Source organism: Panthera leo, chromosome E1 (assembly GCF_018350215.1).
Source record: "Panthera leo isolate Ple1 chromosome E1, P.leo_Ple1_pat1.1, whole genome shotgun sequence".
Lineage (NCBI taxonomy): Eukaryota > Metazoa > Chordata > Mammalia > Carnivora > Felidae > Panthera > Panthera leo.
The window spans coordinates 60,819,960-60,846,134 of NC_056692.1; the positions used below are offsets into that span (position 1 = coordinate 60,819,960).

General features: G+C 49.4%; 1 protein-coding gene across 3 annotated transcripts in view; it reads left to right on the forward strand.

The window, feature by feature from the left end:
- Positions 1-25,737, forward strand: part of FOXK2 (forkhead box K2) — a 64,151-nt gene extending 38,414 nt beyond the window's left edge. The window contains exons 3-11 of one of the 3 annotated variants that reach the window (XM_042916107.1): positions 258-405; positions 3,204-3,350; positions 8,959-9,152; positions 9,959-10,134; positions 11,401-11,697; positions 12,167-12,376; positions 22,585-22,870; positions 23,378-23,975; positions 25,324-25,737. In XM_042916107.1, coding sequence (XP_042772041.1) covers positions 258-405; positions 3,204-3,350; positions 8,959-9,152; positions 9,959-10,134; positions 11,401-11,697; positions 12,167-12,376; positions 22,585-22,781 — 1,369 coding nt within the window. In that variant the 3' untranslated portion in view covers positions 22,782-22,870; positions 23,378-23,975; positions 25,324-25,737. Of the gene's footprint in view, positions 1-257; positions 406-3,203; positions 3,351-8,958; positions 9,153-9,958; positions 10,135-11,400; positions 11,698-12,166; positions 12,377-22,584; positions 23,976-25,323 lie in introns of all 3 variants that reach the window. The other 2 variants (XM_042916108.1, XM_042916106.1) reach the window with 2 other exon arrangements.
- The last annotated feature ends 438 nt before the right edge of the window (positions 25,738-26,175 follow it).

A 26,175-nucleotide genomic window follows, 5' to 3' on the forward strand; every position in this document is an offset into this window, starting at 1 on the left:
CAGGTGGACCACCATCTCCTTTGATAGTTTGTTTTGTGATTATGGAAGAGAACACATGTGGAAGCAGATATCTGATTTCCACGTTTCCTGGAGTGATCTTAAATTTCATGGAGAATTTAGTGAGTCCATTTTCCATAGAAAATGCTGATTTTCTAATTTTTAAGTTTGTTTTCATTGAAATCAGAACTAGTCTTTGAAGCACGGTGTGATGTATGTTCTGTATTAGGCTGATCGCAGCCACTTTTTCCCACCCACAGTGCTGCAAACTCCTGCCCATCCAGCCCCCGGGGAGCGGGGTCTTCGGGGTACAAAATGGGCCGTGTGATACCAGCTGACCTCAATTTAATGGCCGACAACTCCCAGCCAGAAAATGAAAAGGAAGCTTCTGGTGGAGACAGCCCAAAGGTAAATGTTTTATAGCCTTGAAACAGAACCCGGGGCCGTCACGTGACCAGCTGTCCTCCCTTTGCTGTCTGCATGTCTAGTAATGTCGCTACCAGGGCCTGGTGTGGATCCAAGTTGGTTGTGGGGTCCCTTCCTGTTGAGTAGGGTCTTGGGGTTGGGGTCTTAGAATAAATGAATTATTTTGGTCATTCACCACTGGGTGCTCCCCAGTGTCAGCTATGGGCCCAGGTGCTGAGATCTGAACCAGTGGAGGACAAGAGAATCGCTTGGTCCTCACGCGGTGATAAGCACTGTGTCCCAGTCCTGCTGTCCCAGATGCTGAAGGTTGCACATGCACTCGTGTCTGAATGTACGCGTGCACACATGTGCACGGGAACACACCCTTTTGGGACAGTGGTTGTTGAACACGCTGTGACCCTGCGTATCCCTGCATGTTTTTGTTCTTTGACCCAGTAATGCCCCTTCTAGGATTTTGTCTAAAAGGAAATGGCAAAAATCTCAAACAAAAATTTATTTTTTTTTTATTTTTTTATTTTTAAATTTTTTTTAATGTTTATTTATTTTTGAGACAGAGAGAGACAGAGCATGAATGGGGGAGGGCAGAGAGAGAGGGAGACACAGAATCGGAAGCAGGCTCCAGGCTCCAAGCCATCAGCCCAGAGCCCGACGTGGGGCTTGAACTCACGGACCGCGAGATCGTGACCTGAGCTGAAGTCAGACGCTCAACCGACTGAGCCACCCAGGCGCCCCAAACAAAAATTTATATAACACAGAAAATTGAAAGCAGCCTGAATGCCCCCAGGAGTGATCAAGCAAGGAAATATTATGCAGCATAGTCACTGACATGGAAGTATTGTTGGTATAATGCTCGGTGAAAAAGAATAAAGCAATGCGTAGTATTAGTTACATCTGTATAAAATGTGACGCATTTGTGCAGTAGCACACAGCACAGTCATGGAGGAGATGGCCGTAGTGGTGCACCACCTGTCTGCTGTGGCTAGGAGCCTTGCACACGGGGCGTGCCGGGCAAGGGAGGGAGGCTCAGAGGGGCACCATCAGTGGGGTTCCATGTTGATACAGTTGCCTGTTTAAAATCAGGCAAAACTAAATTGTTTCAATGTGCGTTCTTAGATGCTAAAACGTTGACAGCAAGATTGTCATTACGACAAAATGTCAGAGGTAATGGCAGCTTCTCTGGGGGTAGAGGCTGCAGGCCCAGGGGGCATATGGAAGCTTCTGGGATGTGGGCTGTGTTCTCTCTTGATCTAGTGTTGGTTGTCCTAATGTTCACATCACAGAAATTTGTTTTCAGCTGATGAGGATGTATTATAGGCTTTGCTATCTGTGTTACATTTTTCAATAAAAAAAAAAGTTTTTAGCAATGTGTAGAAAAAAGGTAACCAGGAGACACAGCCAGTGGCACAAGCACAATGAGGAAGGCTTTGTGTTCTGAACCTGCTGCCTAGAGTAGTCTCCAGCTCCACCAGTTCGCCTGGCCCTTTCCAGAGTCTGTCCGCTCAGGGTATTTGGGGCAGAGCCCAGCTGAAGTGTTCAGGAAATACTAGCTGTTTACGAGTGCGGTCAGTGTCTCTGCATAGAACATGTGCCCCCCACCGCTGTCAGGACTGATCATGGGCTGGGCAGCTGAGGCCCACGCTCCTTTCTTTGGCACGTCTACCTTCCTTCCTGTCTGTCCGTCCTCTGCTTGTCTTCTTTTCGTCCATTTGTGTTTATCCCTAAGCAATGTCTCAGTTGCTTCTTTTTAAACCTCATATAATGAGTATCATCTTGACTCTGACCGTGGTTTAAGGTGTGTTGTCCTGGACTTTACTGAGGTCAGGCGGCTCTTTTCTTTTCCTTATGTTTTTTGTTTTTGCCATTGGAGTTTCTCTTTATGTGGTTTTAATATTCTTTTTTACACTGCTTGTGCATTTTTCCATTTGTTTCCTCTAAATTTTCCAAATGCTTCTCAGTCAATTTATGTTACTTTCATAGTAAGGAAAACTAAGCATTTTCACAGGAACACTTAAAAGCACAAACAATCCTAGGGGCACTTGGGTGGCTTGGTTGGGTGTCTGATTTTGGCTCTGGTCTTGATCTCACAGTTCGTGGGTTCAAGCCCCATGTTGGGCTCTGTGCTGACAGCTTAGAGCCTGGAGCCTGCTTTGGGTTCTGTGTCTCCTTCTCTCTCTGCCTCTCCCCTACTCACACTCTTCTCTCTGTCTCTCAAAAATAAACATTAAAAAAAAAAAAAAAAAAGAGGGGCGCTTGGGTGGCCTAGTAGTTAAGCATGTGATTTTGGCTCCAGTCATGATCTCACAGTTTATGGGTTCAAGGCCTGCATCAGGTTTTCTGCTGTCAGCATAGAGCCCGCTTCAGATCCTCTGTCTCCTTCTCTTTCAGCCTTTCCCCCGCTCATTCTCTCTCTCCGTCTCAGAAATAAACATTAAAAAAATTGTTTTTATTTAAAAAAAATTTTTTTAACATATATTTTTGAGAGACACAGCAAGATAAAGCACAAGTGGGGAGAGGCAGAGAGGGAGACACAGAATCCGAAGCAGGATCCAGGCTCCCAGCTGTCAGCACAGAGCCCAACGTGGGGCTCAAACCCATGGACCATGAGATCACGACCTGAGCCGAAGTTGGACACCCAGCCAACTGAGCCACCCAGGCGGCCTCCCCAAAAATTGTTTTAAATAAAAGCACAAACAATGCTAAATTCTAGTAAATTCAGTAAACATTTTGATAACCTCAATAATCTCTCTCTCTCTTTTTTTTTTTTTTTAACTTAAATACAGGATGATTCAAAGCCACCTTATTCCTATGCACAATTAATTGTACAAGCAATTACAATGGCTCCTGACAAACAACTCACTCTAAATGGGATTTATACTCACATCACTAAAAATTACCCATACTACAGGACTGCGGACAAGGGCTGGCAGGTAAATCCATTTCGATTTGTTATGAAATATTTCTGTGACAAGTCAGTAGATGCTGATTGAAAACAGAGGAAAATTGAGCTGCTTTCCTTAACTTGGGCACAGGGCAAGGGTAGAGCGAGGTGAGGGAGACCCTCTTTTGCTCAGGGAGGAGGACGTGTTAGAGGCCACTGGCCCCGCGCTTTGACCTCCTCCACACACAGCAGAAGGAATAGTGGCTCTAGAAGAAAACCTCAGCCTGTGGTTTTTACGGTCCCTGACCGTCCCCACGGATGGGAAAGGCATGGATTGTTTGAGATGTTTCTCTTCGACCATTGCAGTTAACTTCCTATGTCTGAAGTAAAGGAATGTGAAAAACCCAGCCCGTCCTTTACTTCGGCTTCCTTTTGTCTTCCTTACCTGCGTCTGCTGACGTACATAGCTTCTTGAAGTTTGCAGAGGTGGTTTCCAAACTATTTTATCAACGAACCCTTTCTTCGAAAGACATCTTCTCCCGTTGGGCAGTGTAGAAAAGCAGATAGACACGAAGCTGCCCTGTGTGGGGGCGGCCTACCTGCTTGTGTTCCTGTACTTTCAGATCATTCCCGGGGTGTCTGCAACCCAGCCTTCCTCAGAGGACTCTTGGATATTAGTGCATAACGGATCCTTATTTAACTTTTTAATCTCGTTTAATTTTTAAAGTTTTACACCGTGTGGCCTTTTCTTCCGTGTATCTGTGCTAGGTGTGCCTACTTGCTGGGGTATGGTAGAACCTCCCTAATTCAGACCATATGGGAAAGGCAGGGTTGAAATAGGGAACGTTAAAAGCATAAGAAAAGAAGAAATGTACGCTTGCAGTTCTTGAATTCATTAAGTAACAAGGAATGGCAACACTATTCCTTTCAGGCATAGTGAGTAAATGATCCTCGGAAAAATGTGTCTGCTGACCCGTAACCATAACCAAGTGGGTGGGGGTGGAGGGGGAACCATTTTCTGTTTAATGATGGGCAAAAACTCTTTTCTTCTACCTGTAGACATACAAACATGTTATAATACAAGTAGTCCAGCCAAATCCTGAACATTTCCTTTGTAAGGGGTCTTTAGTCACGTCCGGGTCCTTGATTGTGGAGGGTACAGAATAAGACCCCGCCTCCCTTCCTGGCCTGGGGCAGCTGCCCCCTGCCTGCCTGCCTCCCTATGCACAGCGAGGTGCATTTCTTAGTTGGCAGTGAGGAAAATGCTGGATTTGGAGAACCCTTTGCTCTCCAGTTACCTGGCAGGTCTCTTCAACACATTGGACAAGAAATCCCTGCGATACTGACCATTTTAATCGAGGACAGTGAGGTTGTGCTTCAGATAAAATGTCAAACAAAAAAGCAGAGCCAAATGATAATCTGTGTCCGTTTCTGGTGATTGCTCCTGGAACACGGTTTCCTGTGTGTGGGCAGATGAGGTCTCAGGATACCCCGTCAAGGAGTGGGGTGGGGTTATGTGCAGCTCGTCGCGTGCAGGATTCTGGTGACTGGAAATGCCAGTTAGCGGGGCAGAAGGGGAGCCAGTGTTACTGAAGCGCCTGGCCAGACCTTCAGTGATGTGTTTCCCTGTGTTTCCTAACATCCATTTATGCAAGAGCTGCTTCCAAACAACATATGGTTTTCTGGCCGGAGGACGAAGGCCAGCTCTCAGGGGCGGCCTCCTCCAGGCTTCAGTCTTGTGGGGAGTTAGGTCAGGTGTGATCCCCACGTGCACGGATTGCTCCTGGCTCTGGGAGCGACTTCCCAGCCCCTGAGAGCGGAGCGTCACAGACATGGCTGCTGGAGGGCAAGCACCCCTCTCTGTTAGCTGTCATCGATGCTGCTTTTTATCGAAACCTCTTTTCTGTCTAGATCAAGGCCCAGAAGGGTGACTGAGCCTTGCCTGTGTAAGGCCCTCCTGGCTCCAGTGTTTTAGCAGAAAAGAGATTTCCTGTTGCACCCCTCCCTTTAATTTTTGGAATGCGCTCTCAATTTCTTTTAGCTGTTCCCAGTACTGATCCACACGTGTTCTTTTTCTGTCATGAGATTCTCTGAGCTGCCCCTCCCAAAGTGACTGCACTTAAAGTCTGTGTATGGATGAGACCTTCTTCCCATGTCCTCACTTTTGGCTTAAAACAAAAAAGCCTTTCCCTTTTGCAACCTTGTTTCATAAAAGCCAGATCCGATTTTCTTTGTGTGGAGAGTAGGGGGGGAAGACAGTCTTGTAGAACAGCCCAGTTTTAAAATGTGGGTTTCCAGACTGCCTCCTGCCCTCCCCTGGGGCGTTAGGGAGGTGGTGGTGCAGGGAGAGCAGGGCCCGAGGGCTTGGCCCTGACTCTGATCTGCTCCTCGGAGACCTGTGCCTTTTGGAGCACCTGAAGGAAGTCCACAGCTGCCTTCCAGGCTCGCTTCGGGTATTTTGCCTTGTCTGCCTTTGGCGAGGCTTCTTGATTGGTCCAGAGGAAACTCTGGGATAAAACAAATTGTGACCGCATCTGGGAAGATGGCATGTTTCTTTCCTTCGGTTGCATATTTATGCCAAAATGTTTTCTTATGATTTATAATTTTACCCAGCCCAGAATTGAGGTATTTGTTATAACTAGAAAACTTGAATTCTGGGCCTTTGGGCCTCTGAAAGGACCAGAGCCGGTTTCTTAAAGTAGAGGGTGTGTTGTGGGCTCCTCTCACCCTGTACCTTGAACTCTGCTTCTAGAAGGTCCTGACATGTTCCCTTCTTATCAGTTTGTTTACAAGTCCTCAGTAGAGGGAGTACTCTGCATGAGTGGGGCCGACAGAAACTAGGTCTGGGCAGGAGTGCTGGGGGTGCTTACAGAGGCCGGAGGCCGGTGACCAGCTCTGGGCCTTTCGTCCGGGTCATCTGCAGGGATGGAGCTGCCTTCGGGGACAGGAGGGAGGAGGGACTGGCGCCCAGGGAGGACGGGTTGTGGGAAGTAGCCTTGGTGAGGGGAGGGTCTGGGGGGAAGAGAATGTGTGCAGTACTGCAGACCCTTTTCTTCCTGTTTAGTTTTAAAGAGTAATAACTTGCCTTTTCTCTGCATGTAATACTTTCTGAATCAGTAGAAGCCAAGCCAGCGTGGTTTTTGTGTTTGTAGCTTGGCTTGATCAAATTACAAAGGCCTTAAATGACCTTAGAAATATAGTTACTTTGCGTCTGCATTAAGTATCTGGTAGAATAATGGGAATGACTTCCACAGCATTTCCAGTCTTGTTGGCTGGAAAATCGTGGCCTCTTTGTTCCACAGGCTTGTTAGACCCTGTTGTGACGGTGCATAGTGTAGCTTCTGTCACGTTTTCAGGACAGAACATAGCGACTCCTTGACCTAGGAACTTGCGTACAGCTTGTCTGTGGCATGAAGGTCGTGGAACCACAGCCCCCCCCCCCCCCCCCCAGTCCTGTTCTCCTTTATCAGTGGGAAGAAATACTAGTGTCCCAGTCCCCCGAAATGGCACTTCCTACCTCCAGACTCCCCCTGACCCAGCTTCCCTTTTTCCTCCTAGCAGCACGTGCATTAACCTTCTCGGTGCAGTTCCAGCCTTCACGTGGGGGTTCAGCACCTCCCGTGTTGTTCACTTGTAAGCTGCCCAGGTAGCCAGGTTCCCTCCCACGGTACAGTCGGAGGACCTCTTAACCCTTCCATGGCAGTCGTAAGGATTGCCTTGTTCACAGCCAGAGGGCCCTGTGGTGTCATGGTCTGGGTTTGCTTTTCTCAACCCACAGTCTTGGAGTCTACCTTCTACGGCACAGAAACGTCTGAGTAATCAGAGGAAGATCGTCTTCTCTCTTTGGCAGAAGCACCAGTAGTAGTTGAGTTTGATTTTTCTGGAAGAGCTAGTAGAAAGGTATTGTTGGTAAATCCCTAAACCTATGATAAAACATAATAACAAATATCTGCGGTTATCAAAATGTTCTAAATCTTGGGGCTCCCAGGTGGCTCAGGTCGGTTAAGCATCCGACTTCAGCTCGGGTCATGATCTCACGGTTCATGGATTCAAGCCCGTGTCAGGCTCTGTACTTGCTTTGGGTCCTCTGTCTCCCTCTCTCTCTCTCTGCCCCTCCAGCGCGCGCTCTCTCTCTCTCTCTCTCTCTCTCTCTCTCTCAAAAATAAACATTAGGGGCGCCTGGGTGGCTCAGTCGGTTAAGCGTCCGACTTCAGCTCAGGTCACGATCCCACGGTCCATGAGTTCGAGCCCCGCGTCGGGCTCTGTGCTGACCGCTCAGAGCCTGGAGCCTGCTTCCGATTCTGTGTCTCCCTCTCTCTCTGCCCCTCCCCCGTTCATGCTCTGTCTCTCTGTCTCAAAAATAAATAAACGTTTAAAAAAATTTTTTCTTTTAATAAACATTAAAAAAATAATAAAATAAAATATTCTAAGTCTCAGGTAATGCACTTATTTATAAACACTTCCACAAATCCCAGACAGTCTAGGCGGCCCCCCTGCGTGTTGCTGGTGAGGGAGACGGACTTCCACGGGCTTGTGTGGTGCTGTGGTCACAGCCATAGCCTGTGACTGGTTGTGGTAGGTGAGCGGTCCCCTAGCTGGGTTGTAAAGTAGAATTTGATACATTTGATTTCTGAGCCACCTCTGGCAAGTGAGGATTTCAGGCTGTGGCTAGGAGTTCCTTTAGAAGATTAATTGGGGAATTTAGAAATGATTTTGGGATAGCCCGAAATTGTACTGTGAGTTACCATCATTTTGAATCTTGTAAGCAAGTAGTAAGTAGTTTAACTTACTAACTAGTAAGTAGTTTAACTTACTAACTTTAAATTTAAACATGGGTGTAAATTCATGAAATAACTTGGATGCATGGCTTCTGTCCAGCTGTTGCTGACTGTGGTTTGGGGGGCTCGGGATCAGGCGTGCTGCCAAGAGTCGTGCAGGTTGCAGTGGGGAGCTTTCCTGAAACTGTCTGTAAGCTGTGAGCCAAGATTTTTGTAATGGAAAGAATAGAGCAGGAGTTGAGGGAAACCTCCTCTCTGTGCCTCATCAGATTATTTGGTGGATCAAATTGAAAAACATGTATGGAAGTATTTTGCAAAGTGCTCTTATTACTGGAAGATGGTGTCGACAATACGTCTCAACCTTTAGCTCGTCTTTATCCTTTGCTGGTTTGCCAGACACTTTGCACTGGATTAATTCATTTTAGATGGCTGTGACAGATTCTTGTAAGCTAATTCCGTGCTCAAAAAGTATTTTAAAGGATTGGCTTATTTTGTCTCTGTTCGTCTCTAAGCAGGAAAGGTGAGATGACTACAGTGAGGGTCCTTGGTCTCCTACCTGGGGGAGAGATGGAAGTTGCCTTCTTCCCTGTGGTTTAGATGGCCCACCCCTTCTTTGTTCCCTAGGTCCCCCCCCCCCCCCGCCCCTGGTGCTCCCTCTGCCGTTTCGTTCCAGGACCCTCCGGCTGGGGGGTCGCACCCCTACTCCTTCACTCGGGAGGAGGGCCGGCTCCTCCCAGAACAGCGCTGCTTGTAAGTCGTCTGCCCTCTGCAAAGGCTGCATGCCTCGGTCTCTGCTTTGCAGGGCACTGAAACTGGGGCACATTTTCATTTCTCAGCAAAGAAATATATGAATTCTACGTATTTTTTTATGTTTCATAGAATTCAATTCGCCACAATCTCTCTCTGAATCGGTATTTCATCAAAGTACCACGTTCCCAGGAAGAACCAGGCAAAGGCTCATTCTGGAGGATAGACCCTGCCTCTGAAAGCAAATTAATAGAGCAGGCTTTTAGGAAAAGACGGCCTAGGGGCGTGCCTTGCTTTAGAACCCCTCTGGGACCGCTCTCGTCTAGGTAAGGAAAAAAGACAAACAAAAAGACCTCACTTACTGGTTAGTAAATTTGCCTTCAATGTGTTGGTCAGTTTTCCTTTTCACAGTAGGAACTACCAAATGCGGTGTGATTAAATGTGGGGATGGGGATTTGAACAAGAGTGTCGGATGCTGCCCGCACATTTCTTGAACGGCAGTCTGAAACGGCGGAGACTGGCGATGAAGTTTACTTCCACTCCGCTCCCACGTGGCAGCTGTGGCCTCACTGAACTCATTGCACATTGTTAACATGACCGGTCGGCATTTGATGAGCTGTGTGTTTTCCTTTCCCTTGACACATGAACAGCTCTTCCAAGCTGTATCTTAGCGGCTTAAACTCAAGATTGTTTTATATAATGTTAATGGCCTGATTTTCAAATTATACATTTTTAGCTTCATTAATAGATGCTCTGTTTCTAAACAAAAAAAAGGACCAGGATGTAAGTCTCGGGCCCCCACCTGCTTGCACACCGCTGGCTCCTGCTGCCCGTGGACAGGAGCTGCTTAGGGGGGGCACCAGTGCAGCTCCACGGCCGTGCAGCCCGTGTGGGCACGGAGCCCCAGTAGCCTAGCGCAGCACAGGCACACTGGCTGTCACAGCTGAGTGAGTCTCACGGGAGGTCCATCTCCGGTCACAGGCGTTCACAGGGAAAGTAGAGCTCACAGAACTGTAGTCAGGCGGCAGAAGACAAATGGCCGTTACAGTTTCAAAATGCACGTTATTGAGATGACGCAGCGTGATGAGTGCTGGACCTGTAAAAATCCGCTGTCTTTTTTTCTGTAACACAGAAGTGCCCCAGCCTCTCCCAATCACGCTGGAGTGCTGTCTGCTCACTCCAGTGGTGCCCAGACCCCCGAGAGCCTGTCGAGGGAAGGTTCCCCGGCCCCGCTGGAGCCGGAGCCCAGCGCGTCACAGCCCAAACTGGCCGTCATCCAGGAGGCACGGTTTGCTCAGAGTGCACCAGGTGAGACTCGAAGAGAGGGGGAAGAGAGGGGGCAGGCGTGGTGGGTGGGGGCGGGCCAGGCTCCTCAGCGGGACACAGCAGTGGCCTTGGCTCCTTTGTACCTGGTACTTTCTGCATAATACCTGAGTGTTATAAGCTCTGAAAAACTTAATAGTACTGTGAGTGTTAAAAAAAAAAACAACCAAAAACAGCGAACGTTGTTTTACGTAAACAGCTTATATGGATGCCTGAAATAATTAAGAATCTGTCTCTCAGTTGCTTGATCATTCAAAGATTGTGGAAAAAAAATCCCTCCCCCCAAAGGAATAACACAAATTAGACAAGCTAGACATTGATCGGCAGCAGAAACTGCCCACTTAATGACTAGGTGAGCATCTCACAGTTTACTTACTAAGTTGCAAAGCAGAATAAAGATGTGTGCCCTGAGGAATTTAAAAACAAAAACAAAAACCGTAACAATACAGTGTGGAAATGTGTCTGAACTAATTCTATTATGATTCCTAATTGGTCGGCAAAATGTGTGTTTTTGGTGTTTTTTGGTTTTTGGTTTTGGAGCAAGAGCGTGCATGAGTGGGGGTGGGGTAGAGAGAGGAGCCCAAGCAGGCCCCGCGCTGTGAGCACAGAGCCGACGTGGGCTCAGTACCACAAACTGTGAGATCGTGACCTGAGCCGAAATCCAGAGTGGGACTCAGAACCGACCGGGCCACCCAGGCACCCACAAAATACGCACTTTGACACAGTGGGATTCCTGACCATGCTGGCAACAGCCCCTCCCCACCCCCACCTGTACCTCCTGTCACCAGCGTGTCTTTTCATTTACTCTGTGCCCAAACCAGGGAGAGCAGAGGTTGGTTGGCAGAGTTTGTAACTCTGTGTCTGGGCTTTCCAGTTCTCTCGCCCCCACCGTGAGACTTTAATGCTGGGGAGAGCGTGGCCCCCTTGACTGGGCTCAGTAGGGAGCTTCTTCCCATATACTGTGTTGACATTTTCTTTTTCATGAGGAAAGAGATGTGGGAAGAGGTGTCGTAAGAAATCTGAATAGAGCAAGAATTGCGTTTTTAGCAGTCAGATACAAGAGTTCAGTATCCCCGTTAAGATACTACCCTTTTCCCACCGCGAGTGACTTCACTATTATGAGGTGGAGGGGCGCGCCCTGTCTTACTCCTCTGTGTGCTGTGAGCGGATGGTTGTGCTTGGTCGGTTCTGGGAAACGGTTGGAGGAACGTGGGTGCCTGTGCCTCACCCCTGCTCCCTCAAACTCTGCAGGCTCTCCCCTGTCTAGTCAGCCTGTTTTAATCGCTGTGCAGCGGCAGCTGCCGCCGACGATCAAGCCTGTCGCCTACACGGTCGCCGCCCCCGTGACCACCGCGACCTCCCAGCAGCCTGTCGTGCAGACGGTGCACGTCGTCCACCAGATCCCCGCGGTGTCCGTCACCGGCGTGGCCGGCCTCGCCCCGGCCAGCACGTACACTGTTGCCGGCCAGGCCGTGGTCACGCAGGCGGCCGTGCTGGCCCCTCCTAAGGCAGAGCCGCAAGAGAATGGAGACCACAAAGAAGTAAAAGGTAAAGCAACAGAAGAAGTCGCTGCAGGCAGTTTCTCAAGCTGTTTCTCAAGTCTTCCCAGCAGACCTACTCGTCCCAAGCCCCTTTCTTTTTGTTGTTGTTGTTTTAATTTTTTAAGTTTATTTATTTTGAAAGCGATGAGAGCACAAGCTGGGGAGGAACGGGGGGGGGGGGGGGGGGAGAGAGAGAGAGAGAGCGCGAGACACAGACAGACAGACCCCCAAGCAGGCTCTGCACTGTCAGCGCAGAGCCCGAGGCGGGGCTAGAACTCATGAACTGTGAGATCACAGCGTGAGCCGAAACCAAGAGTCAGACGCTCCACCGACTAAGCCCCCCAGGTGCCGCCCCCAAACCCCTTTTCTAGTTACGTAACGTCTTAGAGAGGGTCTGCTGGCCACCTGGCGTGATTGCTGTGGCTTTCCAGTAATGTCAGTTGGAATTGTTTCTTTCCCCTTCCTTTTAATTTCAGTAAAAGTGGAACCTATTCCTGCGATTAGCCATGCCACGCTGGGCGCCGCTAGCCGGATCATTCAGACGCCACAGACCACCCCCGTCCAGACGGTCACCATCGTGCAGCAGGCTCCTCTGGGTCAGCACCAGCTACCAATAAAAACTGTGACGCAGAACGGGACTCACGTGGTGCCAGTCCCTGCCGCCGTCCACGGCCAGGTGAACAACGGTAAGCAGTGTCCTTCACAGCTAATAGGGTGCAGATATCAAGAGCGAAGATCCTTTGCTCTCCGTTTTATGAATGGTAGTGTTCCATACTTTGGTTTCGAGTGTTAAATTTTAATTTTTTTGTCTGAGGAAACGTTTGCATTTCTAAAGTGTAAGAAACCTAATAGTGCTACAGGGTACCTGGCGGTGGTTGTGGGTGTCACCTCTCCTGGGGGTCCCCCTGGTGGAGCCATCTGAACGGAGATTAGCGTTTCTGTAAATACCTAGAGAGCTAGAAATCCCCCCCTCCTTGTGTAGATACCTGGGTGTGGCCTGGAAGTAACGGGAGGTTTGGGCACTGGCACCTGCCTTCTGAGATGTCTCCTGGGACACCTGTGCTCCAGAGTGTGTCTGACGGAAGCAGAGAATCTTGCTCTCTGCGCACATAGCTGTCCATGCATGTTCTCACATCGACGAGTAGAGAAGACAGGACAGACCAACGGAGCTTGGCATTTAGTTAGGTAGTTAGTAATTTAGTAAGTAAGTAGGCTCCACGCCCAACGCCAGAATTCAATTCAATAACCCTGAGATCAAGACCTGAGCTGAGATCAGGAGGCGGACGCTTAACTGATCGAGCCACCCGGGTGCCCCTGAGCTTGGCTTTTAAATGAGAGCACAGAGAACCCCCTTTCACCCAGCCCTGTGGAGCCATGTGAGGCGTAGGGGTCCGGCTGGCTGTTAAGTCAACTCAGGAGTCTAGTGTCATCCTCAGAGCTGCTGTTTGAGCAGCGGGTCCTTGCCTAGGCCTACAGAGTGCCTGCTGTCCATCAGGACGCAGCAGTGGCCTGCAGGAGCTCAAGCAATGGAGTCAGGCTCCTGGTCAGAAGGTGCTCTCTGTGCCCACAGAGTTTCTCTGAAAAGGGGTAGAGAACAGAAGGCCTGACTGTGTTGACCTCCCACCCGTGAGCGATGAAGGAGTGGAGGAGACCTGCCTTTGCCTATGGGATTCAGATTCCCACTCTGCCTTGCCCCAAACTCACTGGTAGAATAAGTTCTGGAACCTTTTCTGGGGAAGACTAACCACCTGAGAGTTCTTTGTTCTTATTCTTCTTCTTTTTTTTTTTAAGTTTATTTATTTCGAGAGAGAGTGTGGGGAAGGGGCAGAGAGGGAGAGAGACAATCCCAAGCAGGCTCTGGGCTATCAGTGCAGAGCCCAATACGGGGCCTCAGTCCCACGAATGGCGTGATCATGACATGAGCTGAAACCAAGAGTCAGACGCTTAACTGAGCCTCCAGGCGCCCCAAGAGTTTTGTTTTTCTAATGTCTTTGTTTTTAAATAATAGTTAACACATGCCAACCTGTGGATAAATGGACAAACTTGCAATCAGTTACCCATTTCAAATGCTGTCTTCTCAGGTTCTGTGTCCCCTAAGTATTAAGAGTTGTGCGGGCCTTATTTTCTCTCTGAATAAGTTTGTCATTGTGGATGACGTTGACGCAGCAAACCTGTTGGCGCTGTGTGCTTCTGGAAGAAGGTGGCATTGGGAGGTGGACTGGTCGGTCCTTTTTTGGTCTGAATCCTGCTCAGGCTGAAGCCATGGTTCAGCCAGTGATTCCCAGATATGATGTGCCTCAGAGTCCCTTCCTGAGCAGGTGTGGCCTGGGGGCCCAAGAGTGCATTTCTAACGCATTCCAGGTTGTCAGAGAACCACTGGTGCCAGTCAGGGGCCTCTTATGTCCACCTGTCTACTGGAGGGAGTTGGAACAGCTGTGTATCCCTTTCACGTGTGAAAGTTGGTATCTAAAATGTTTCCTTACAGATTTAATAAGGAAAGGATTAAGTTTTCCACTGTTTTACATCATTCTCTCTAATGTTCTCCTGGCCCTGAATATTGCCCTGATTTGGCGTCTACTCTCAGAATGTATGAGCACCCAGACAGGCCCTCCTGCCCCTGTAATGGGGTCTTGCGCCCTAACAGATTTCATATGCGTGCCGACTAGTTTCTGTCTGAATACTGTTTGCTGAGCACATTTTTACTCTGCACAGGAGAATGCGGAAATATTAAAGATTTAATCGTGAATATAAGGGATACAGAACCTGAGAAGACAGCATTTGAAATGGGTAACTGATCGCAAGTTTGTCCATTTATCCACAGGTTGGCACGTGTTAACTATTATTTAAAAACAACTTGGTGGGGCGCCTGGGTGGCTCAGCCGGTTAAGCGGCCGACTGGCTCAGGTCATGATCTCGAGGTCCGTGAGTTTGAGCCCCGCGTCGGGCTCTGTGCCGACAGCTCAGAGCCTGGAGCCTCTTTCAGATTCTGTGTCTCCCTCTCTCTCTCTGACCCTCCCCCGTTCATGCTCCCTCTCTGTCTCAAAAATAAATAAACGTTACCAAAAAAAAATTTTTTTTAAATAATAAAAAAATAAAAACAACTTTTGGGGCACCTGGGTGGCTCAGTCGGTTAAGCGCCTTACTCTTGATTTTGGCTCAGGTCATGATCCCAGGGTCATGGGATCAAGCCCTTGTCGGACTGTCTGCAGACATCATGGGGCCTGCATGCGATCCTCTCTCCCTCTCTCTCAAAATAAACAAACTTAAAAAAACAAATAGAATTTTTTAATTTATTTATTAAAAAAAGTTTTTTAATGTTTCTTTTTGAGAGAGTGCAAGCAGGGGAGGGGCAGACAGAGGGGAAGACAGAATCGGAAGCAGGCTCCAGGCTCTTGCTGTCAGCACAGAGCCCGACATGGGGCTCGAACCCACGAACTGTGAGATGGTGACCTGAGCCAAAGTCGGACACTTAACTGACTGAGCCCACCCAGGTGCCCCCAAAAATACAATTTTTTAAATATTTGTTTATTTATTTAGAGAGCGGGATAGAGAGGGGTGCACGTAGGGGAAGGGCAGAGGGAGAGAGAATCTCAAGCAGGCTTTTCTCTGTTGTCATGGAGCCCGACTTGGGGCTTCATCCCACAACCACGAGATCAGGAGTTGATGGTTCAACCGACTGAGCCACCCAGGCACTCCTCAAAAATATAATTTATCTCGTAAGATAAATTAAAATTGTATTAAAGATTAACTTCTTAATATATTGGGGCTTTAAAGAAAGCCACACAGTTTTTTTTATCATCATTGATGATCGCTGCAGGGTCAGCCTTGAGACCTTGTTCCCTCTCAGGAGAAGGAAGATGGAAAAAATATTGAAACTCCTTCCAGTTTTAGTCATCTTTTACCAAAAACCATTTTAAATTATCTGTTAGTGGGAAATTTTATTGGTTCTTCTTTAATTTGGTTGTAGTCTTTTACTTAGAAATCACTGGGGGCTGCCTGGGGGGCCCAGTCGGTTGAGTGTCCCACTTCAGCTTGGTCATTCATGATCTCGCGTTCCTGGGTTCGAGCCCCGTGTCGGGCTCTGTGCTGACAGCTCAGAACCTGGAGCCTGCTTTGGATTCTGTGTCTCCCTCTCTATCTGCCCCTCCCCTGCTTGTGCTCTCTCAAAAAATAAAAAACCTTAAAAAAAATTTTTTTAAAGAAATCACTGGTTTAGAAAAGGGTTCTCTCTCTAGTCCGTCACGATTCAGTGCTCCCAGACACCATCCTCCCAGCGGCGGCACCCAGCCCAGTGGGCGCAGGAGGCGCTGTGGAAAAGGGGGAGGAGGTGGCAGATGAGCTTGAAGACTGGGCGAGGAGGGTGGCTCTCCTTACACAGTGTCAGCGGTCACTGAGGTGCTGCGTGGCCTGCGACTGCCTTCACCCTAGAAAGTCACTTTTGAGAAAGGAAAGCGGTACCTGTTAATAAACTCTGAAAGTCAGCAGCTTTGCTTTTTTCTTTTAAGCTTTGTATTATGGAAAACGTCAGACATTCTGGAAATTCTCTCCCAGCTCTTCCCCACCCAGATCCAGACATAGTGTCATTTTTATCTGTTGGTATTTCAGCATCTCTGAAAGAATTTGCTTTTACTATTTTTTAAAATTAGCAGTAATTCTTTTATACTTAGTACTCCTTAGGATTCGAGTCATTTTTTTTTTTTTTTGTCGTCATGGTAAAATATACGTAACATACAATTGACCATTTTACAGCATACAAGTCAGTGGCATTAGGTACATTCACAGCATTTTGAAACCATCTCCTCTAACGAGTTTAGAAGCATTTTCATTGTCCCAGTAGTAAACCTTATACACAGTAAGCAGTTACTTCCCGTTTCCCTCTTACCTGAGCCCCTGGTAGCCACTAATCTGTCTCTGTGGATTTGCCTACACTGGACATTCCCTGTAGATACAATTTGATACGTGGCCTTTTATATCTGGGCTCTCACTGAGCATCATGTTCGGAGGTTTATAGCATTGGTCAGTACTTCTTTATGGCTTAATGTTTCCATTTTTTTAAAGTGTTTTTTTTAAATTTTTTTTTTTAATGTTTATTTTTGAGACAGAGAGAGACAGAGCATGAATGGGGGAGGGGCAGAGAGAGAGGGGGACACAGAATCGGAAGCAGGCTCCAGGCTCTGAGCCATCAGCCCAGAGCCTGACGCGGGGCTCGAACTCACGAACCGTGAGATCGTGACCTGAGCTGAAGTCGGACGCTCAACCGACTGAGCCACCCAGGCGCCCCATTAATGTTTCCATTTTTGTTGATTCAGTCACCGATTGATGGACATTTGGATTGTTTCCACCTTCTGGCTGTTGTGAATAGTGCTGCTGTGAACATTCATGATTATGTATGGTGTCCTCGTTTTCATTTCTTCTGGGTGTATACCTAGGAGTAGAATTGCTCAGTCGTATGGTAATTCTGTGTTGTTTATTGAAGAACTTCCAAACTTTTCCACAGCAGCTACATTTTACATTCTTCCGCTGATGTAGGAGATTCTCATTTGTCTACATCCTCACCAACACGTGTTGTTTTCTGTTGTTGTTTTTCCCCCTCATGGCCATCTTACTGGGTGTGAAGTGATATCAGTGATTTGGGTTTGCATTTCCCTCATGAGTAACGATGTTGAGCATCTTCTCATGTGCTTGGTGATTTGTAGGTCTTCAACGAGCTATGTAAATCTTTTGTCCATTTTTTGTTGTTGAGGTGTAGGAGCTCTTGATATATTCTGGATACTAGGTCCTGACCAGATGTGATTTGCAAATATTTTCTCTCATTTGGTGGGTTTATCTCTTCACTCTCCTGATAGTGTCTCTGATGCACCAGTTTTTTACAGATTTAAAATAATTAAAAAAAATTTTTTTTTAATGTTTATTTTTGAGAGAGCGAGAGAGAGACAGAGTGTGAGCCAAGAAGGGGCTGAGAGAGAAAGGGAGACACGGAATCTGAAGCAGGCTCCAGGCTCTGAGCTGTCAGCACAGAGCCCGATGCAGGGCTCGAACCCACAAACCGTGAGGTCATGACCTGAGTGGAAGTCTGGCGCTTAACCGGCTGAGCCACCCAGGCGCCCCTAAAATAATTTTTTTTAATGTTTATTTTTGAGAGAGGGAGACAGAACGTGAGTGGGGGAGGGGCAGAGAGAGAGGGAGACACAGAATCCGAAGCAGGCTCCAGGCTGTGAGCTGTCAGCACAGAGCCTGACAGAGGGCTCGAACCCGTGAGCTGTGAGATAGTGACCTGAACCCGATGATCGGATGCTTAACCGATGGAGCCACCCAGGCGCCCCTCTGATGCACCAGTTTTTAATTGTGAAGTCCCCTTTATCTCTGTGCCCTTTTGTGTCTTGTGCTCCAGGTGGCCTATGCAAAGACTCCACTGCCACCCCTGGGGTGGTGCCCCTGTGCTTTCTTCTTCTCAGAGCGACAGTGTTCCAGCTCTTAGGTTTAGTTCTTTGATCCATGTAGCGTTAATTTTTGTATCGAGTGAGTGAGGTAATGGTCTGACCACACCTTTGGCGTGTGGATGTACATCTGTTCCAGAAGAGGCCTCTTCCATAGAAGGTCTCTTCCATAGAAGAGACCATGCTTTCCCCACGGAGTGGTTTTGTCACCCTTGTGGAAAGTCACTTGACCTCCGATCTACGGGTTTCTTTCTCACGTCTATCTCCCTGACCTTCGCGTCTGCCTCGATGCCAAAGCCACAGTTTTGATTACTGCAGTTTTGTAGGAAGTTTTGAAATTGGGAAGGAGGAGTCCTCCGACCTTGTTCTTTTTTGTTTTGACTATTCTGGATCCCTAGCAATTCCGTGCAAATTTTAGGATCAGCTTTTCCATTTCTGCAAAAAACCAGCATTTGGGATGTCGATAGGGACTGCACTGAGCCCGTAGATTGCTTTAGGCAGTGCCGCATGACGAGCATCACGTCTTCTCAACCAGGAGCGTTGACATCTCTCCATTTGTTTAAGTCCTTAATTTCTTTCCACAGTGTTCTGTAGTTCTCAGTGTAAAAGTCTGGCTCAAATTTCTTCCTGTTTTATTCCTTTGGAATTCCTTCCTGTTCAGTTCCTTTGGAATTGTTCTCTTAATTTCCTTTTAAGTTTACTATATATACAGCTGATTATGATATGTTACAGCTGATTATTATACATACAGCTGATTACTATATATTAGTCTTTTCTATATATATAGCTGTTACCATATATACTGCTGCTTACTGTACATTACAGTTGCTACTATATACATAGCTGGTTACTGCATTTTACAGCTGTTACTATATACACAGCTGTTACAGCTGATCTTCGCGTGTCCATATTGTACTTTGCAACTTTGCTGAGTTCAGTTCTGAGTGGTTATAGTTTTTGGCTTAGGGGGTTTTCTTGTGTGGATTTATTAGGATTTCCTACATACAAAGATTAGGTCATTTCCAGTAGAGGGTTTTACTTCCTTTTCCATTCAGATGCCTTGACTTCCCTGTGCCTGCTGGGCTAAGACTCCAGCAGTGTTGAATCTCAGTGCCAGAAGCAGACATCTGTGTCCTGCTCCTGATCCTAGAGGGAGAATGTCGTCTTGCACTGTCGAGGCCGATGTTAGCTGTGGGTTGTCGTCTACAGACCTTATTATGCCGAGCTGTTTTTCCTTTCTGGTTTGCTGAGGAGCTCTATCGGGAAAGGGTGTTGAATTCAGTCACATGCTTTTTCTGTGTTGAGGTGATCATGTGGGTGTTTTCCTTTATTAATGCAGTGTGTCGCATGGCTTTTTTTTTTTTTTTTTTTTTTTTTTTAATGTTTAGCTACCCTTGCGTCCCTGGGATGAATCCGTTGGCCGTGGCATGTAACCCTTTTATATGCTGTTGAATTTGATTTGCTGATGTCTTGTTGAGGAGGTTTATGTCAGTTTGTGTCAGGGACATTGTAGCTTTCCTGTAGTATTCTGGTCCGCTTCGGTTTCAGAGTGATGCTGGCCTCGGAGAGTGGATGTGGAAGTCTGGCCTGTGCCTGTGCGGGATGGCTCCTCTTCGGGGCGGCTTCTGGGGCTGTACCACCTGCCCCCCAGAAAACCCAGTGTGCTTCTGGCCGTTCCTCAGCCTCTCTTCCCCCACTGGGCTGTGGTTCTGGTCAGAGGTGCTCTGTCAGTGTGGGTCTTTGCTGAGACAGCCACCCCAGGCCTCTATCCGGGGGCAGGGGCAGCGGCAGCGGGTGTTGGGAAGAATGGTCACCTCCTCCTGCTGACCACGTTCTCTTGTGGCCCTGAAGCAGAAGTCCCAGGCTGACACTTCACTTGCTGTCCTAAGAGTCTCCATTGTGCTCACAGCCATCAGCCCTTCCTTCTCCTTGCAGAAAACGGCCCCCTGCCCTGTGCTGCTTTGAGGTGTTAAGAAGGTGTACGGGCCTCTTAGGGACACAGGTGCCTGTGGGCTAGTGCCTGCGCTGTCTGTCGTCTTAGTCCAGTGTCCCTGTTCACCTCCGTCTCCCCCGGGGGCCACTTGCAGGGGTGTATCTGGAGCCAGTGGAAGACCTGCTTGACCAGCTTAGCCTTTTGCCCTGTTTCCCCACGGGAGGCGTCTGCCCTGAGGGGACGGCGTTGCTGTCGTGCCCATCCTGTGTAGGGCTGGTGCTCTGGGGGACTACTAGAGGTGACCTCCCACAGTTGACCCTCAGTGCTCGCCTGATCACTAACAGTTATTTGTCATCCCAGTCAGTGCTCATGCGTGCTCACGCACCCACGCACGGGGTGGATGGACACTTGAATCTGGCTCCTGCTGAGGGGCGACACGGCGGTGCCCCCTCTTGGGTTCAGCTCTGACCGGAAGCACATGCCCTTTAGTGCAGTTTTTCAGGGTTGGTGTTTTTGTTGGTGATTTTCCTGTTTAAAATGGACCCTAAGCATAGTACTGAAAAGGCCCCTGGTGTCGGAGGCACAGAGCTCTGTGATTTGCTTTATGTTACGTGAGTTGCTTTCAGGCATGAGCTCAGTGTTAACGTGGTAGTAAGTTGTTTTTAACCAGAAACACATAGAATAAGGTGTGTGTTAACCGGTTGACAGACCCCTGCCCTGTATTTCTCCCGGGAGGGTGGCCGAGCACAGCAAGGTCCCAGCGTCCCGTGTCGCTCAGTTCCAGGCGCTGATTCACTCTCGTTCGTGTCCAGCATCTTCGACTGTGTGGTGTGCGGGTCCCACTGGAAGAACTTGGGCTGCACGTCAGTGCCACCCCAGCAACCACACAGGCCCTCTTTCCTAACGGGACAGGGCAGTTATTCTGGAATGAAGTGGAGAGGAACCAGGGTGCCCCCATTAATCAGGGTCGAGCCAGCCCCTCTGTTCCTGAGGGCATCGTCATGTGCAGAGCCCCACCCTGGCCCCCTGTCTAGGTCAGGGGGCCTGTTCTCCTCAAGACCAGGAGCTGACAGCTCTCAGGGTGCATGGCCCCTAGAGACCCCTAGGGCCCATCTTCCCAAGAGAATGCTCTCTCCATCCCCATGTGTCATACACAAGAGGCCTTAGCACCAGGCATCAGGACAGGCCTGCCAGATGAAGTGCATGAGTCCGAGACTGCTCTGTGTGGTCACCCAGGGGGGCGAAGATCCGAAAGACTGGGGCTGTCCACAGCTAGTCCGACAAAAATCAGGGGGACAGGTGGCTCTCTCATGAGCGTGTGACGCAGCAGAGATGCCACAGACCCCTGTGTGAAAAGGAGCCGGTGGAGATGGTCCAGGGATACAACTTGGATGGGTTCTGAGTCGGGTACAACAAGGAGGGTCTAAGTTGCAGAACTGCCTCCTGTGCCTGTGGTTCACCCGGGCGGCCCTTGCACCATCCCAAGGTCAGGCGGAGTCTCTACAGCAGCCAGTGCGCATCCCTGGGGCCCAGGTGGAAGCCTGCACCCTCCCGGCGTCTTCTGCCCCTACGCCTCCTTGGAGGAACCCGTCGCCGAGCGCCTGGTTTGGGGTCGGTCTCCCCGCCCCTGCGTTCGAGTTCCCAGTTTGCCTGTCTGTAGCCTGACTTCTCCTGCCTTCTCTTCCTTTCAAGACACAGGCAACTCTGTGTCCATGTGACGCTTCCGCTCCGGGACACATTCTGCTGTCTGTATGCCTCCCCTTCATAGCTGCTTCCCTGGCTGTGTTTCCGGGTTCGGACAGGGGCGCCTTATGCTGGGACACTGATCAGGCTGGCGGTTCTGCCCCTTCCCTAGGGGGACCCAGCCCTGTCTTCTCGCTCTGAGGAAGCAGCACTTTCTTTTTTCATGTCTTAGAGTTTGCCTGATTGTGCAAAGCATGGGCCGGGTGAGGGCCAGGGAAGGAGGGGGGGGGGGTCTCTCTGTGATGCAGCCCCGAGAGAGGACGCGTTTGGTGGTGGGGACCAAGGAGAAGCCGCCAAGCCAGACCAGGGCTCACGGGCACGCGTCTGCTTGTGAGCTCCTAGGTTCATGGGGCCCGGACGAAGATGAACCTCCCCACACACGGGGCTTTCCTTGTCACGGCTCCCGGTTGGCCTGAGCCACACGCCCACCCCGCTCAGTGTGATGTGGGGCACGAGGGGCTTCTGCTCGGGGAGAAGGCGGGCAGCAGCCCCTTTGCCTGAGCCTCCCCCGTGCTTCTGTGAAGGTAGCACGGTCTTCGGAGTGATAAAGGGGCCAGCTGTTGCTGAGAACACCCGCTCGTCAGACAGTTAACTGGCTATATAGGGTCTGTCCAGTCCAGGCCCCCGTGCCCCTGGCCACCACGGGCCGTACCGGTCACACACAGAAGCCAGCCCTTTGGGCAGAGCCTGGACCAGCTGGTGCCCCAGGGCCCCGTGGGGGCCTGACGGGGGACGAGGGCGCACCTGAGAACGCGGGGTCTGACTCACTGTCTCTTTGCAGCAGGGGCGAGTCCTCTGCACATGCTGGCAACACACGCATCGGCGTCCGCCTCCCTGCCCACAAAGCGCCAGAACGGCGACCAGTCGGAGCAGCCGGAGCTGAAGCGGGTCAAGACGGAAGACGGCGAGAGCATCGTCATCGCGCTGAGTGTGGACACGCCGCCGACGGCCGGCAGGGAGAAGGGTGTCCAGAACTAGCGACTGGGACAGCTTTTCTTACTTTAATATCAACTCTGTGGTGCCAAAAGGAGACACTGCCTCTCACCGACGCTCGGAACGCCGTCTCGGTGGGTAGAGGGCCCTGCGGTTGGACTTCACCTCAGCACTGAAAACACAAAACCCAGGTGGCCTTACGCTCCTTAAAGACAGAAGTCACACCTGAACAAAACCACATGCAACAGAACCTGGTTCCGGCAGCGTCTCCCCGCCCCGGGCTCAGCTGGGGACTCCGGATTAGAGGCGCGGGGTCCTGGTTGAGCCCGTGCCCGGGGCAGGCGGAGCTGCCGGGACAGGGCGGGCGCCGTCCCCGCTGCCCTCCCAGGACGCTCGGTGCAGATGAGACCGTGTTTTGTTGTCCACATGTGGAATTAGAGTATTTTGAGGTGTACTTTCTTTACGAAATAATGGGGTCTTTGACATTTCAGATCACTCCATTTCTACTCTGGAAATTTTGGAATCACACAGGACGTTTTGTGTTGATTTCATTTGGGGAAAAGAAACAATGTAGTTTTGTTTCTGTTGTTTGTTTTCAGCCTATGGAATGATTTCCTTTTGTCTATCCTGTTAATGTTCAGATGGAGCTGCCTGATGACATCTGCAGGTTTTCCGTGTTAGAGCAGGTGCCGGATGCATTTAGGATGGACAGACAGACTGACTGGACAGACGGATGCCCATGCGGGGCTGCATGTAGCCATGACCGAAAGAACTGCCGGACTCTCCGAGCTGCACTTAACTGGTTCTCTTTCCTGCTACTTTCTGTTGTTTGTTTCTTTGTGTTGACTTTGTCCCGGCATAATTTTCCACTCTAAGTAAAACAAGCCTCCTAAGTGTTGTGTGTGTTTCAAACGACAGAACTGTTCCTCCTTCATTTGGAAAAAAGATTCCGTCAAGTGTCACAGGTCTCTCTGTGGCACGTTCCTAGTCACGGTCACCGGCTCGAGGCACAGAGCCATCGTCCGGCCGGCCGTCCACCCGGTGACGCTGCCATCTGCCCGGCACGCGGGGAGCAGCAGGTGCGGGGTGGAGGAGAGGCTGCGTGTTGACACGAGGGCCTTGGAAACATCCAGGTCCTTCTCTGATTTGTGACAGGAAATCCCCCTCAGCCTTTCAGAACTGAAGCAGTCCTAAAGCTGACTTCTCTCCTACAAGACACAAAAGTGAGATGAAACAAAGGTGAGTGAATGAGCAGTAAGGGCCCCCCCCCCCCCCCCGCCACGCCCCCGCCCGCCCGGCCTCCATCACGCTGCCCCTGAACAAAACCTTTGGCCTTTCCAGAGCGTTCTGAGGGGGTCAGGGCTGAGCAGCCGTGCGACTAGAAGAGGGCTTTGGCCTTATTGTGAACTTTTAAATGTCATCATCATCATGTTATTTATTTAAATGTAGTTATTTTGGTATTTAATTTTTTTTTTAAAGAGAGGGAAAACCCTGTATTTTCCTGGTGGAATGAAACGGCTCAGAGTGGTATATTTAGGCAATTTTAAAACCTTATTTACCTACAGACCAAATATGATAAATTTGTTCTAAGTATTGTGTGTTAACCCACAGTACGGAGCTGTCACAATGTTATTGCAGATAATGCGTATGAAAAATAATGAAATTACTGCACACTAGCTGGATTTATAACTCAGCCATTAAAGAAAAATAAAAATGAAACCATCATGTGAATGAGGCCCCACGTGTGTGACAGTGGCAGGTAACTTGCAGGCTGGAGCCCGGATGGGTCAGAGTGCCTCAGGGCAGCAGTCTGCATCTTCCAGGCACTTTACAGACAACCTTGGAATGTATAGTTTTTGTCTTTTTTACTCAGAAGGTTTGCGATTTGCAGAATAACGCCGATTGCATAATGTCCTGCGTAGGGTCAGGTCGCTCCGCTGAGTGGTCCAGACCTGCCAGTCATGACTCCCGTGGGCTCGGACTGAGCTCTGGGCAGGTGAATGGTCGAGGCCGCCCCAGCGCGAACACGGACTTGACCAATGCATCTGTGTCCGCCTGGAGCCAGCCGTGTCTCCACAGCAGTGTGCCTGTCACCGTCCGGAAAGACTGGGGTAGTTCTCCCAAAGTAAGCCCAGTCCATCAGTTGGTTATTTCTGAGCCTAAAACGTAGACTTTGTGGGTCTGGAGGGACTTTTGCTGGGATTATAGACTTTAAAAAAAGTACCCAGCTCTCCAGTATTTTTGCCGTAAAGCAGCTGGCGTGTGCCTTTTTCAGAGGGCTTTGGGGGCCTCTTCCTTGTCTTGTTCAGTTGGCTGATTGATTGGCACATGGAAATTTGAGACTATCAAGGAGAAGGCAGAAAAACAACATGGATTAGCAAATAGTCGTATCCCAGGCACTTAACCGTTTGCAGTTTAGCTCTGAATTCCCAGGAGCCCTCAAAACATCCACGGCCACGGAGCTTGCGTCCCTGCTTGACTCCTGGTGCCCCCTCAACAGACGTGATGCTCCGAACTAATCCCCAGCTGTTCACTGGAAGTTCCTAAATGTCTTACTTCAGGACGTTTCTGCTTTGACCTTTGCCAGACTTCTGGGCTCCCCAAGGAACTAGAAACTTCATTTGAACAGCTTTGCCCCAAACCAAACAAAACTACGAAAGAGAAACTCACATGTGAGCCACGTGGCGCGGCGTGTCTGGGCATGACTTGGGATCCCTCCTACTCTGGCAACCTTAAGAGTCTCCACGTGGACAGCTGAGCTCCTTAAAGACACCACTCCCTTCACCATCCTCCCTTAGAACAGCAGCATAGACCCTGAGTCGGGCGGGGCAGCCCCAGGACTTAGGATTTCCAAGCTATGTGACACAAGGAGATCAGTGACAGTCTTCAAGTCCTAACCTCCACAATTCTAGAAAGCATAGTGGTGATTTGTGTGCAAAGATTTTAAATTTTAAAACTACCAAGTTCCTGAAACTCAATAAAATATTTTTACTAATTTTAATTGAATAGAGTATCATTGTCATTTTGATAAACTGAAACAAGTTTGTTTGTTTTTTTTTAACTTGTGCTCTGACCCGCCAAGGGCCTAGCGCACTGGAGCAAAGGCACCGAGGAGCTGCTGTGCTGGCCGTGGTGTAGGCTCTGCCGCCAGAGAGGGGTGTTCGCACGTGGAAGAGGCTCAGGGGGCACAGGTGGTGATAACGGAATCTCACTGATTTTATCTATGACAGTGCAGTTGTGAAACCTACTTTGAGGTTGTGGCTGTTGCCACCATTTCTTCTAAGGACCCGCCTTTCAGCCTAAGAATCAAGATCACTGCTGACAGCTTGAGATCTACGCCCCCGTGGCAGCGCAAGCTCCACGCTCTGACACGGTGACCGTCCGGCTACCAGAAAGTCCCCAGTGGGGATCGCTGGTGTCCTGGAGCTTGCTAACTGAC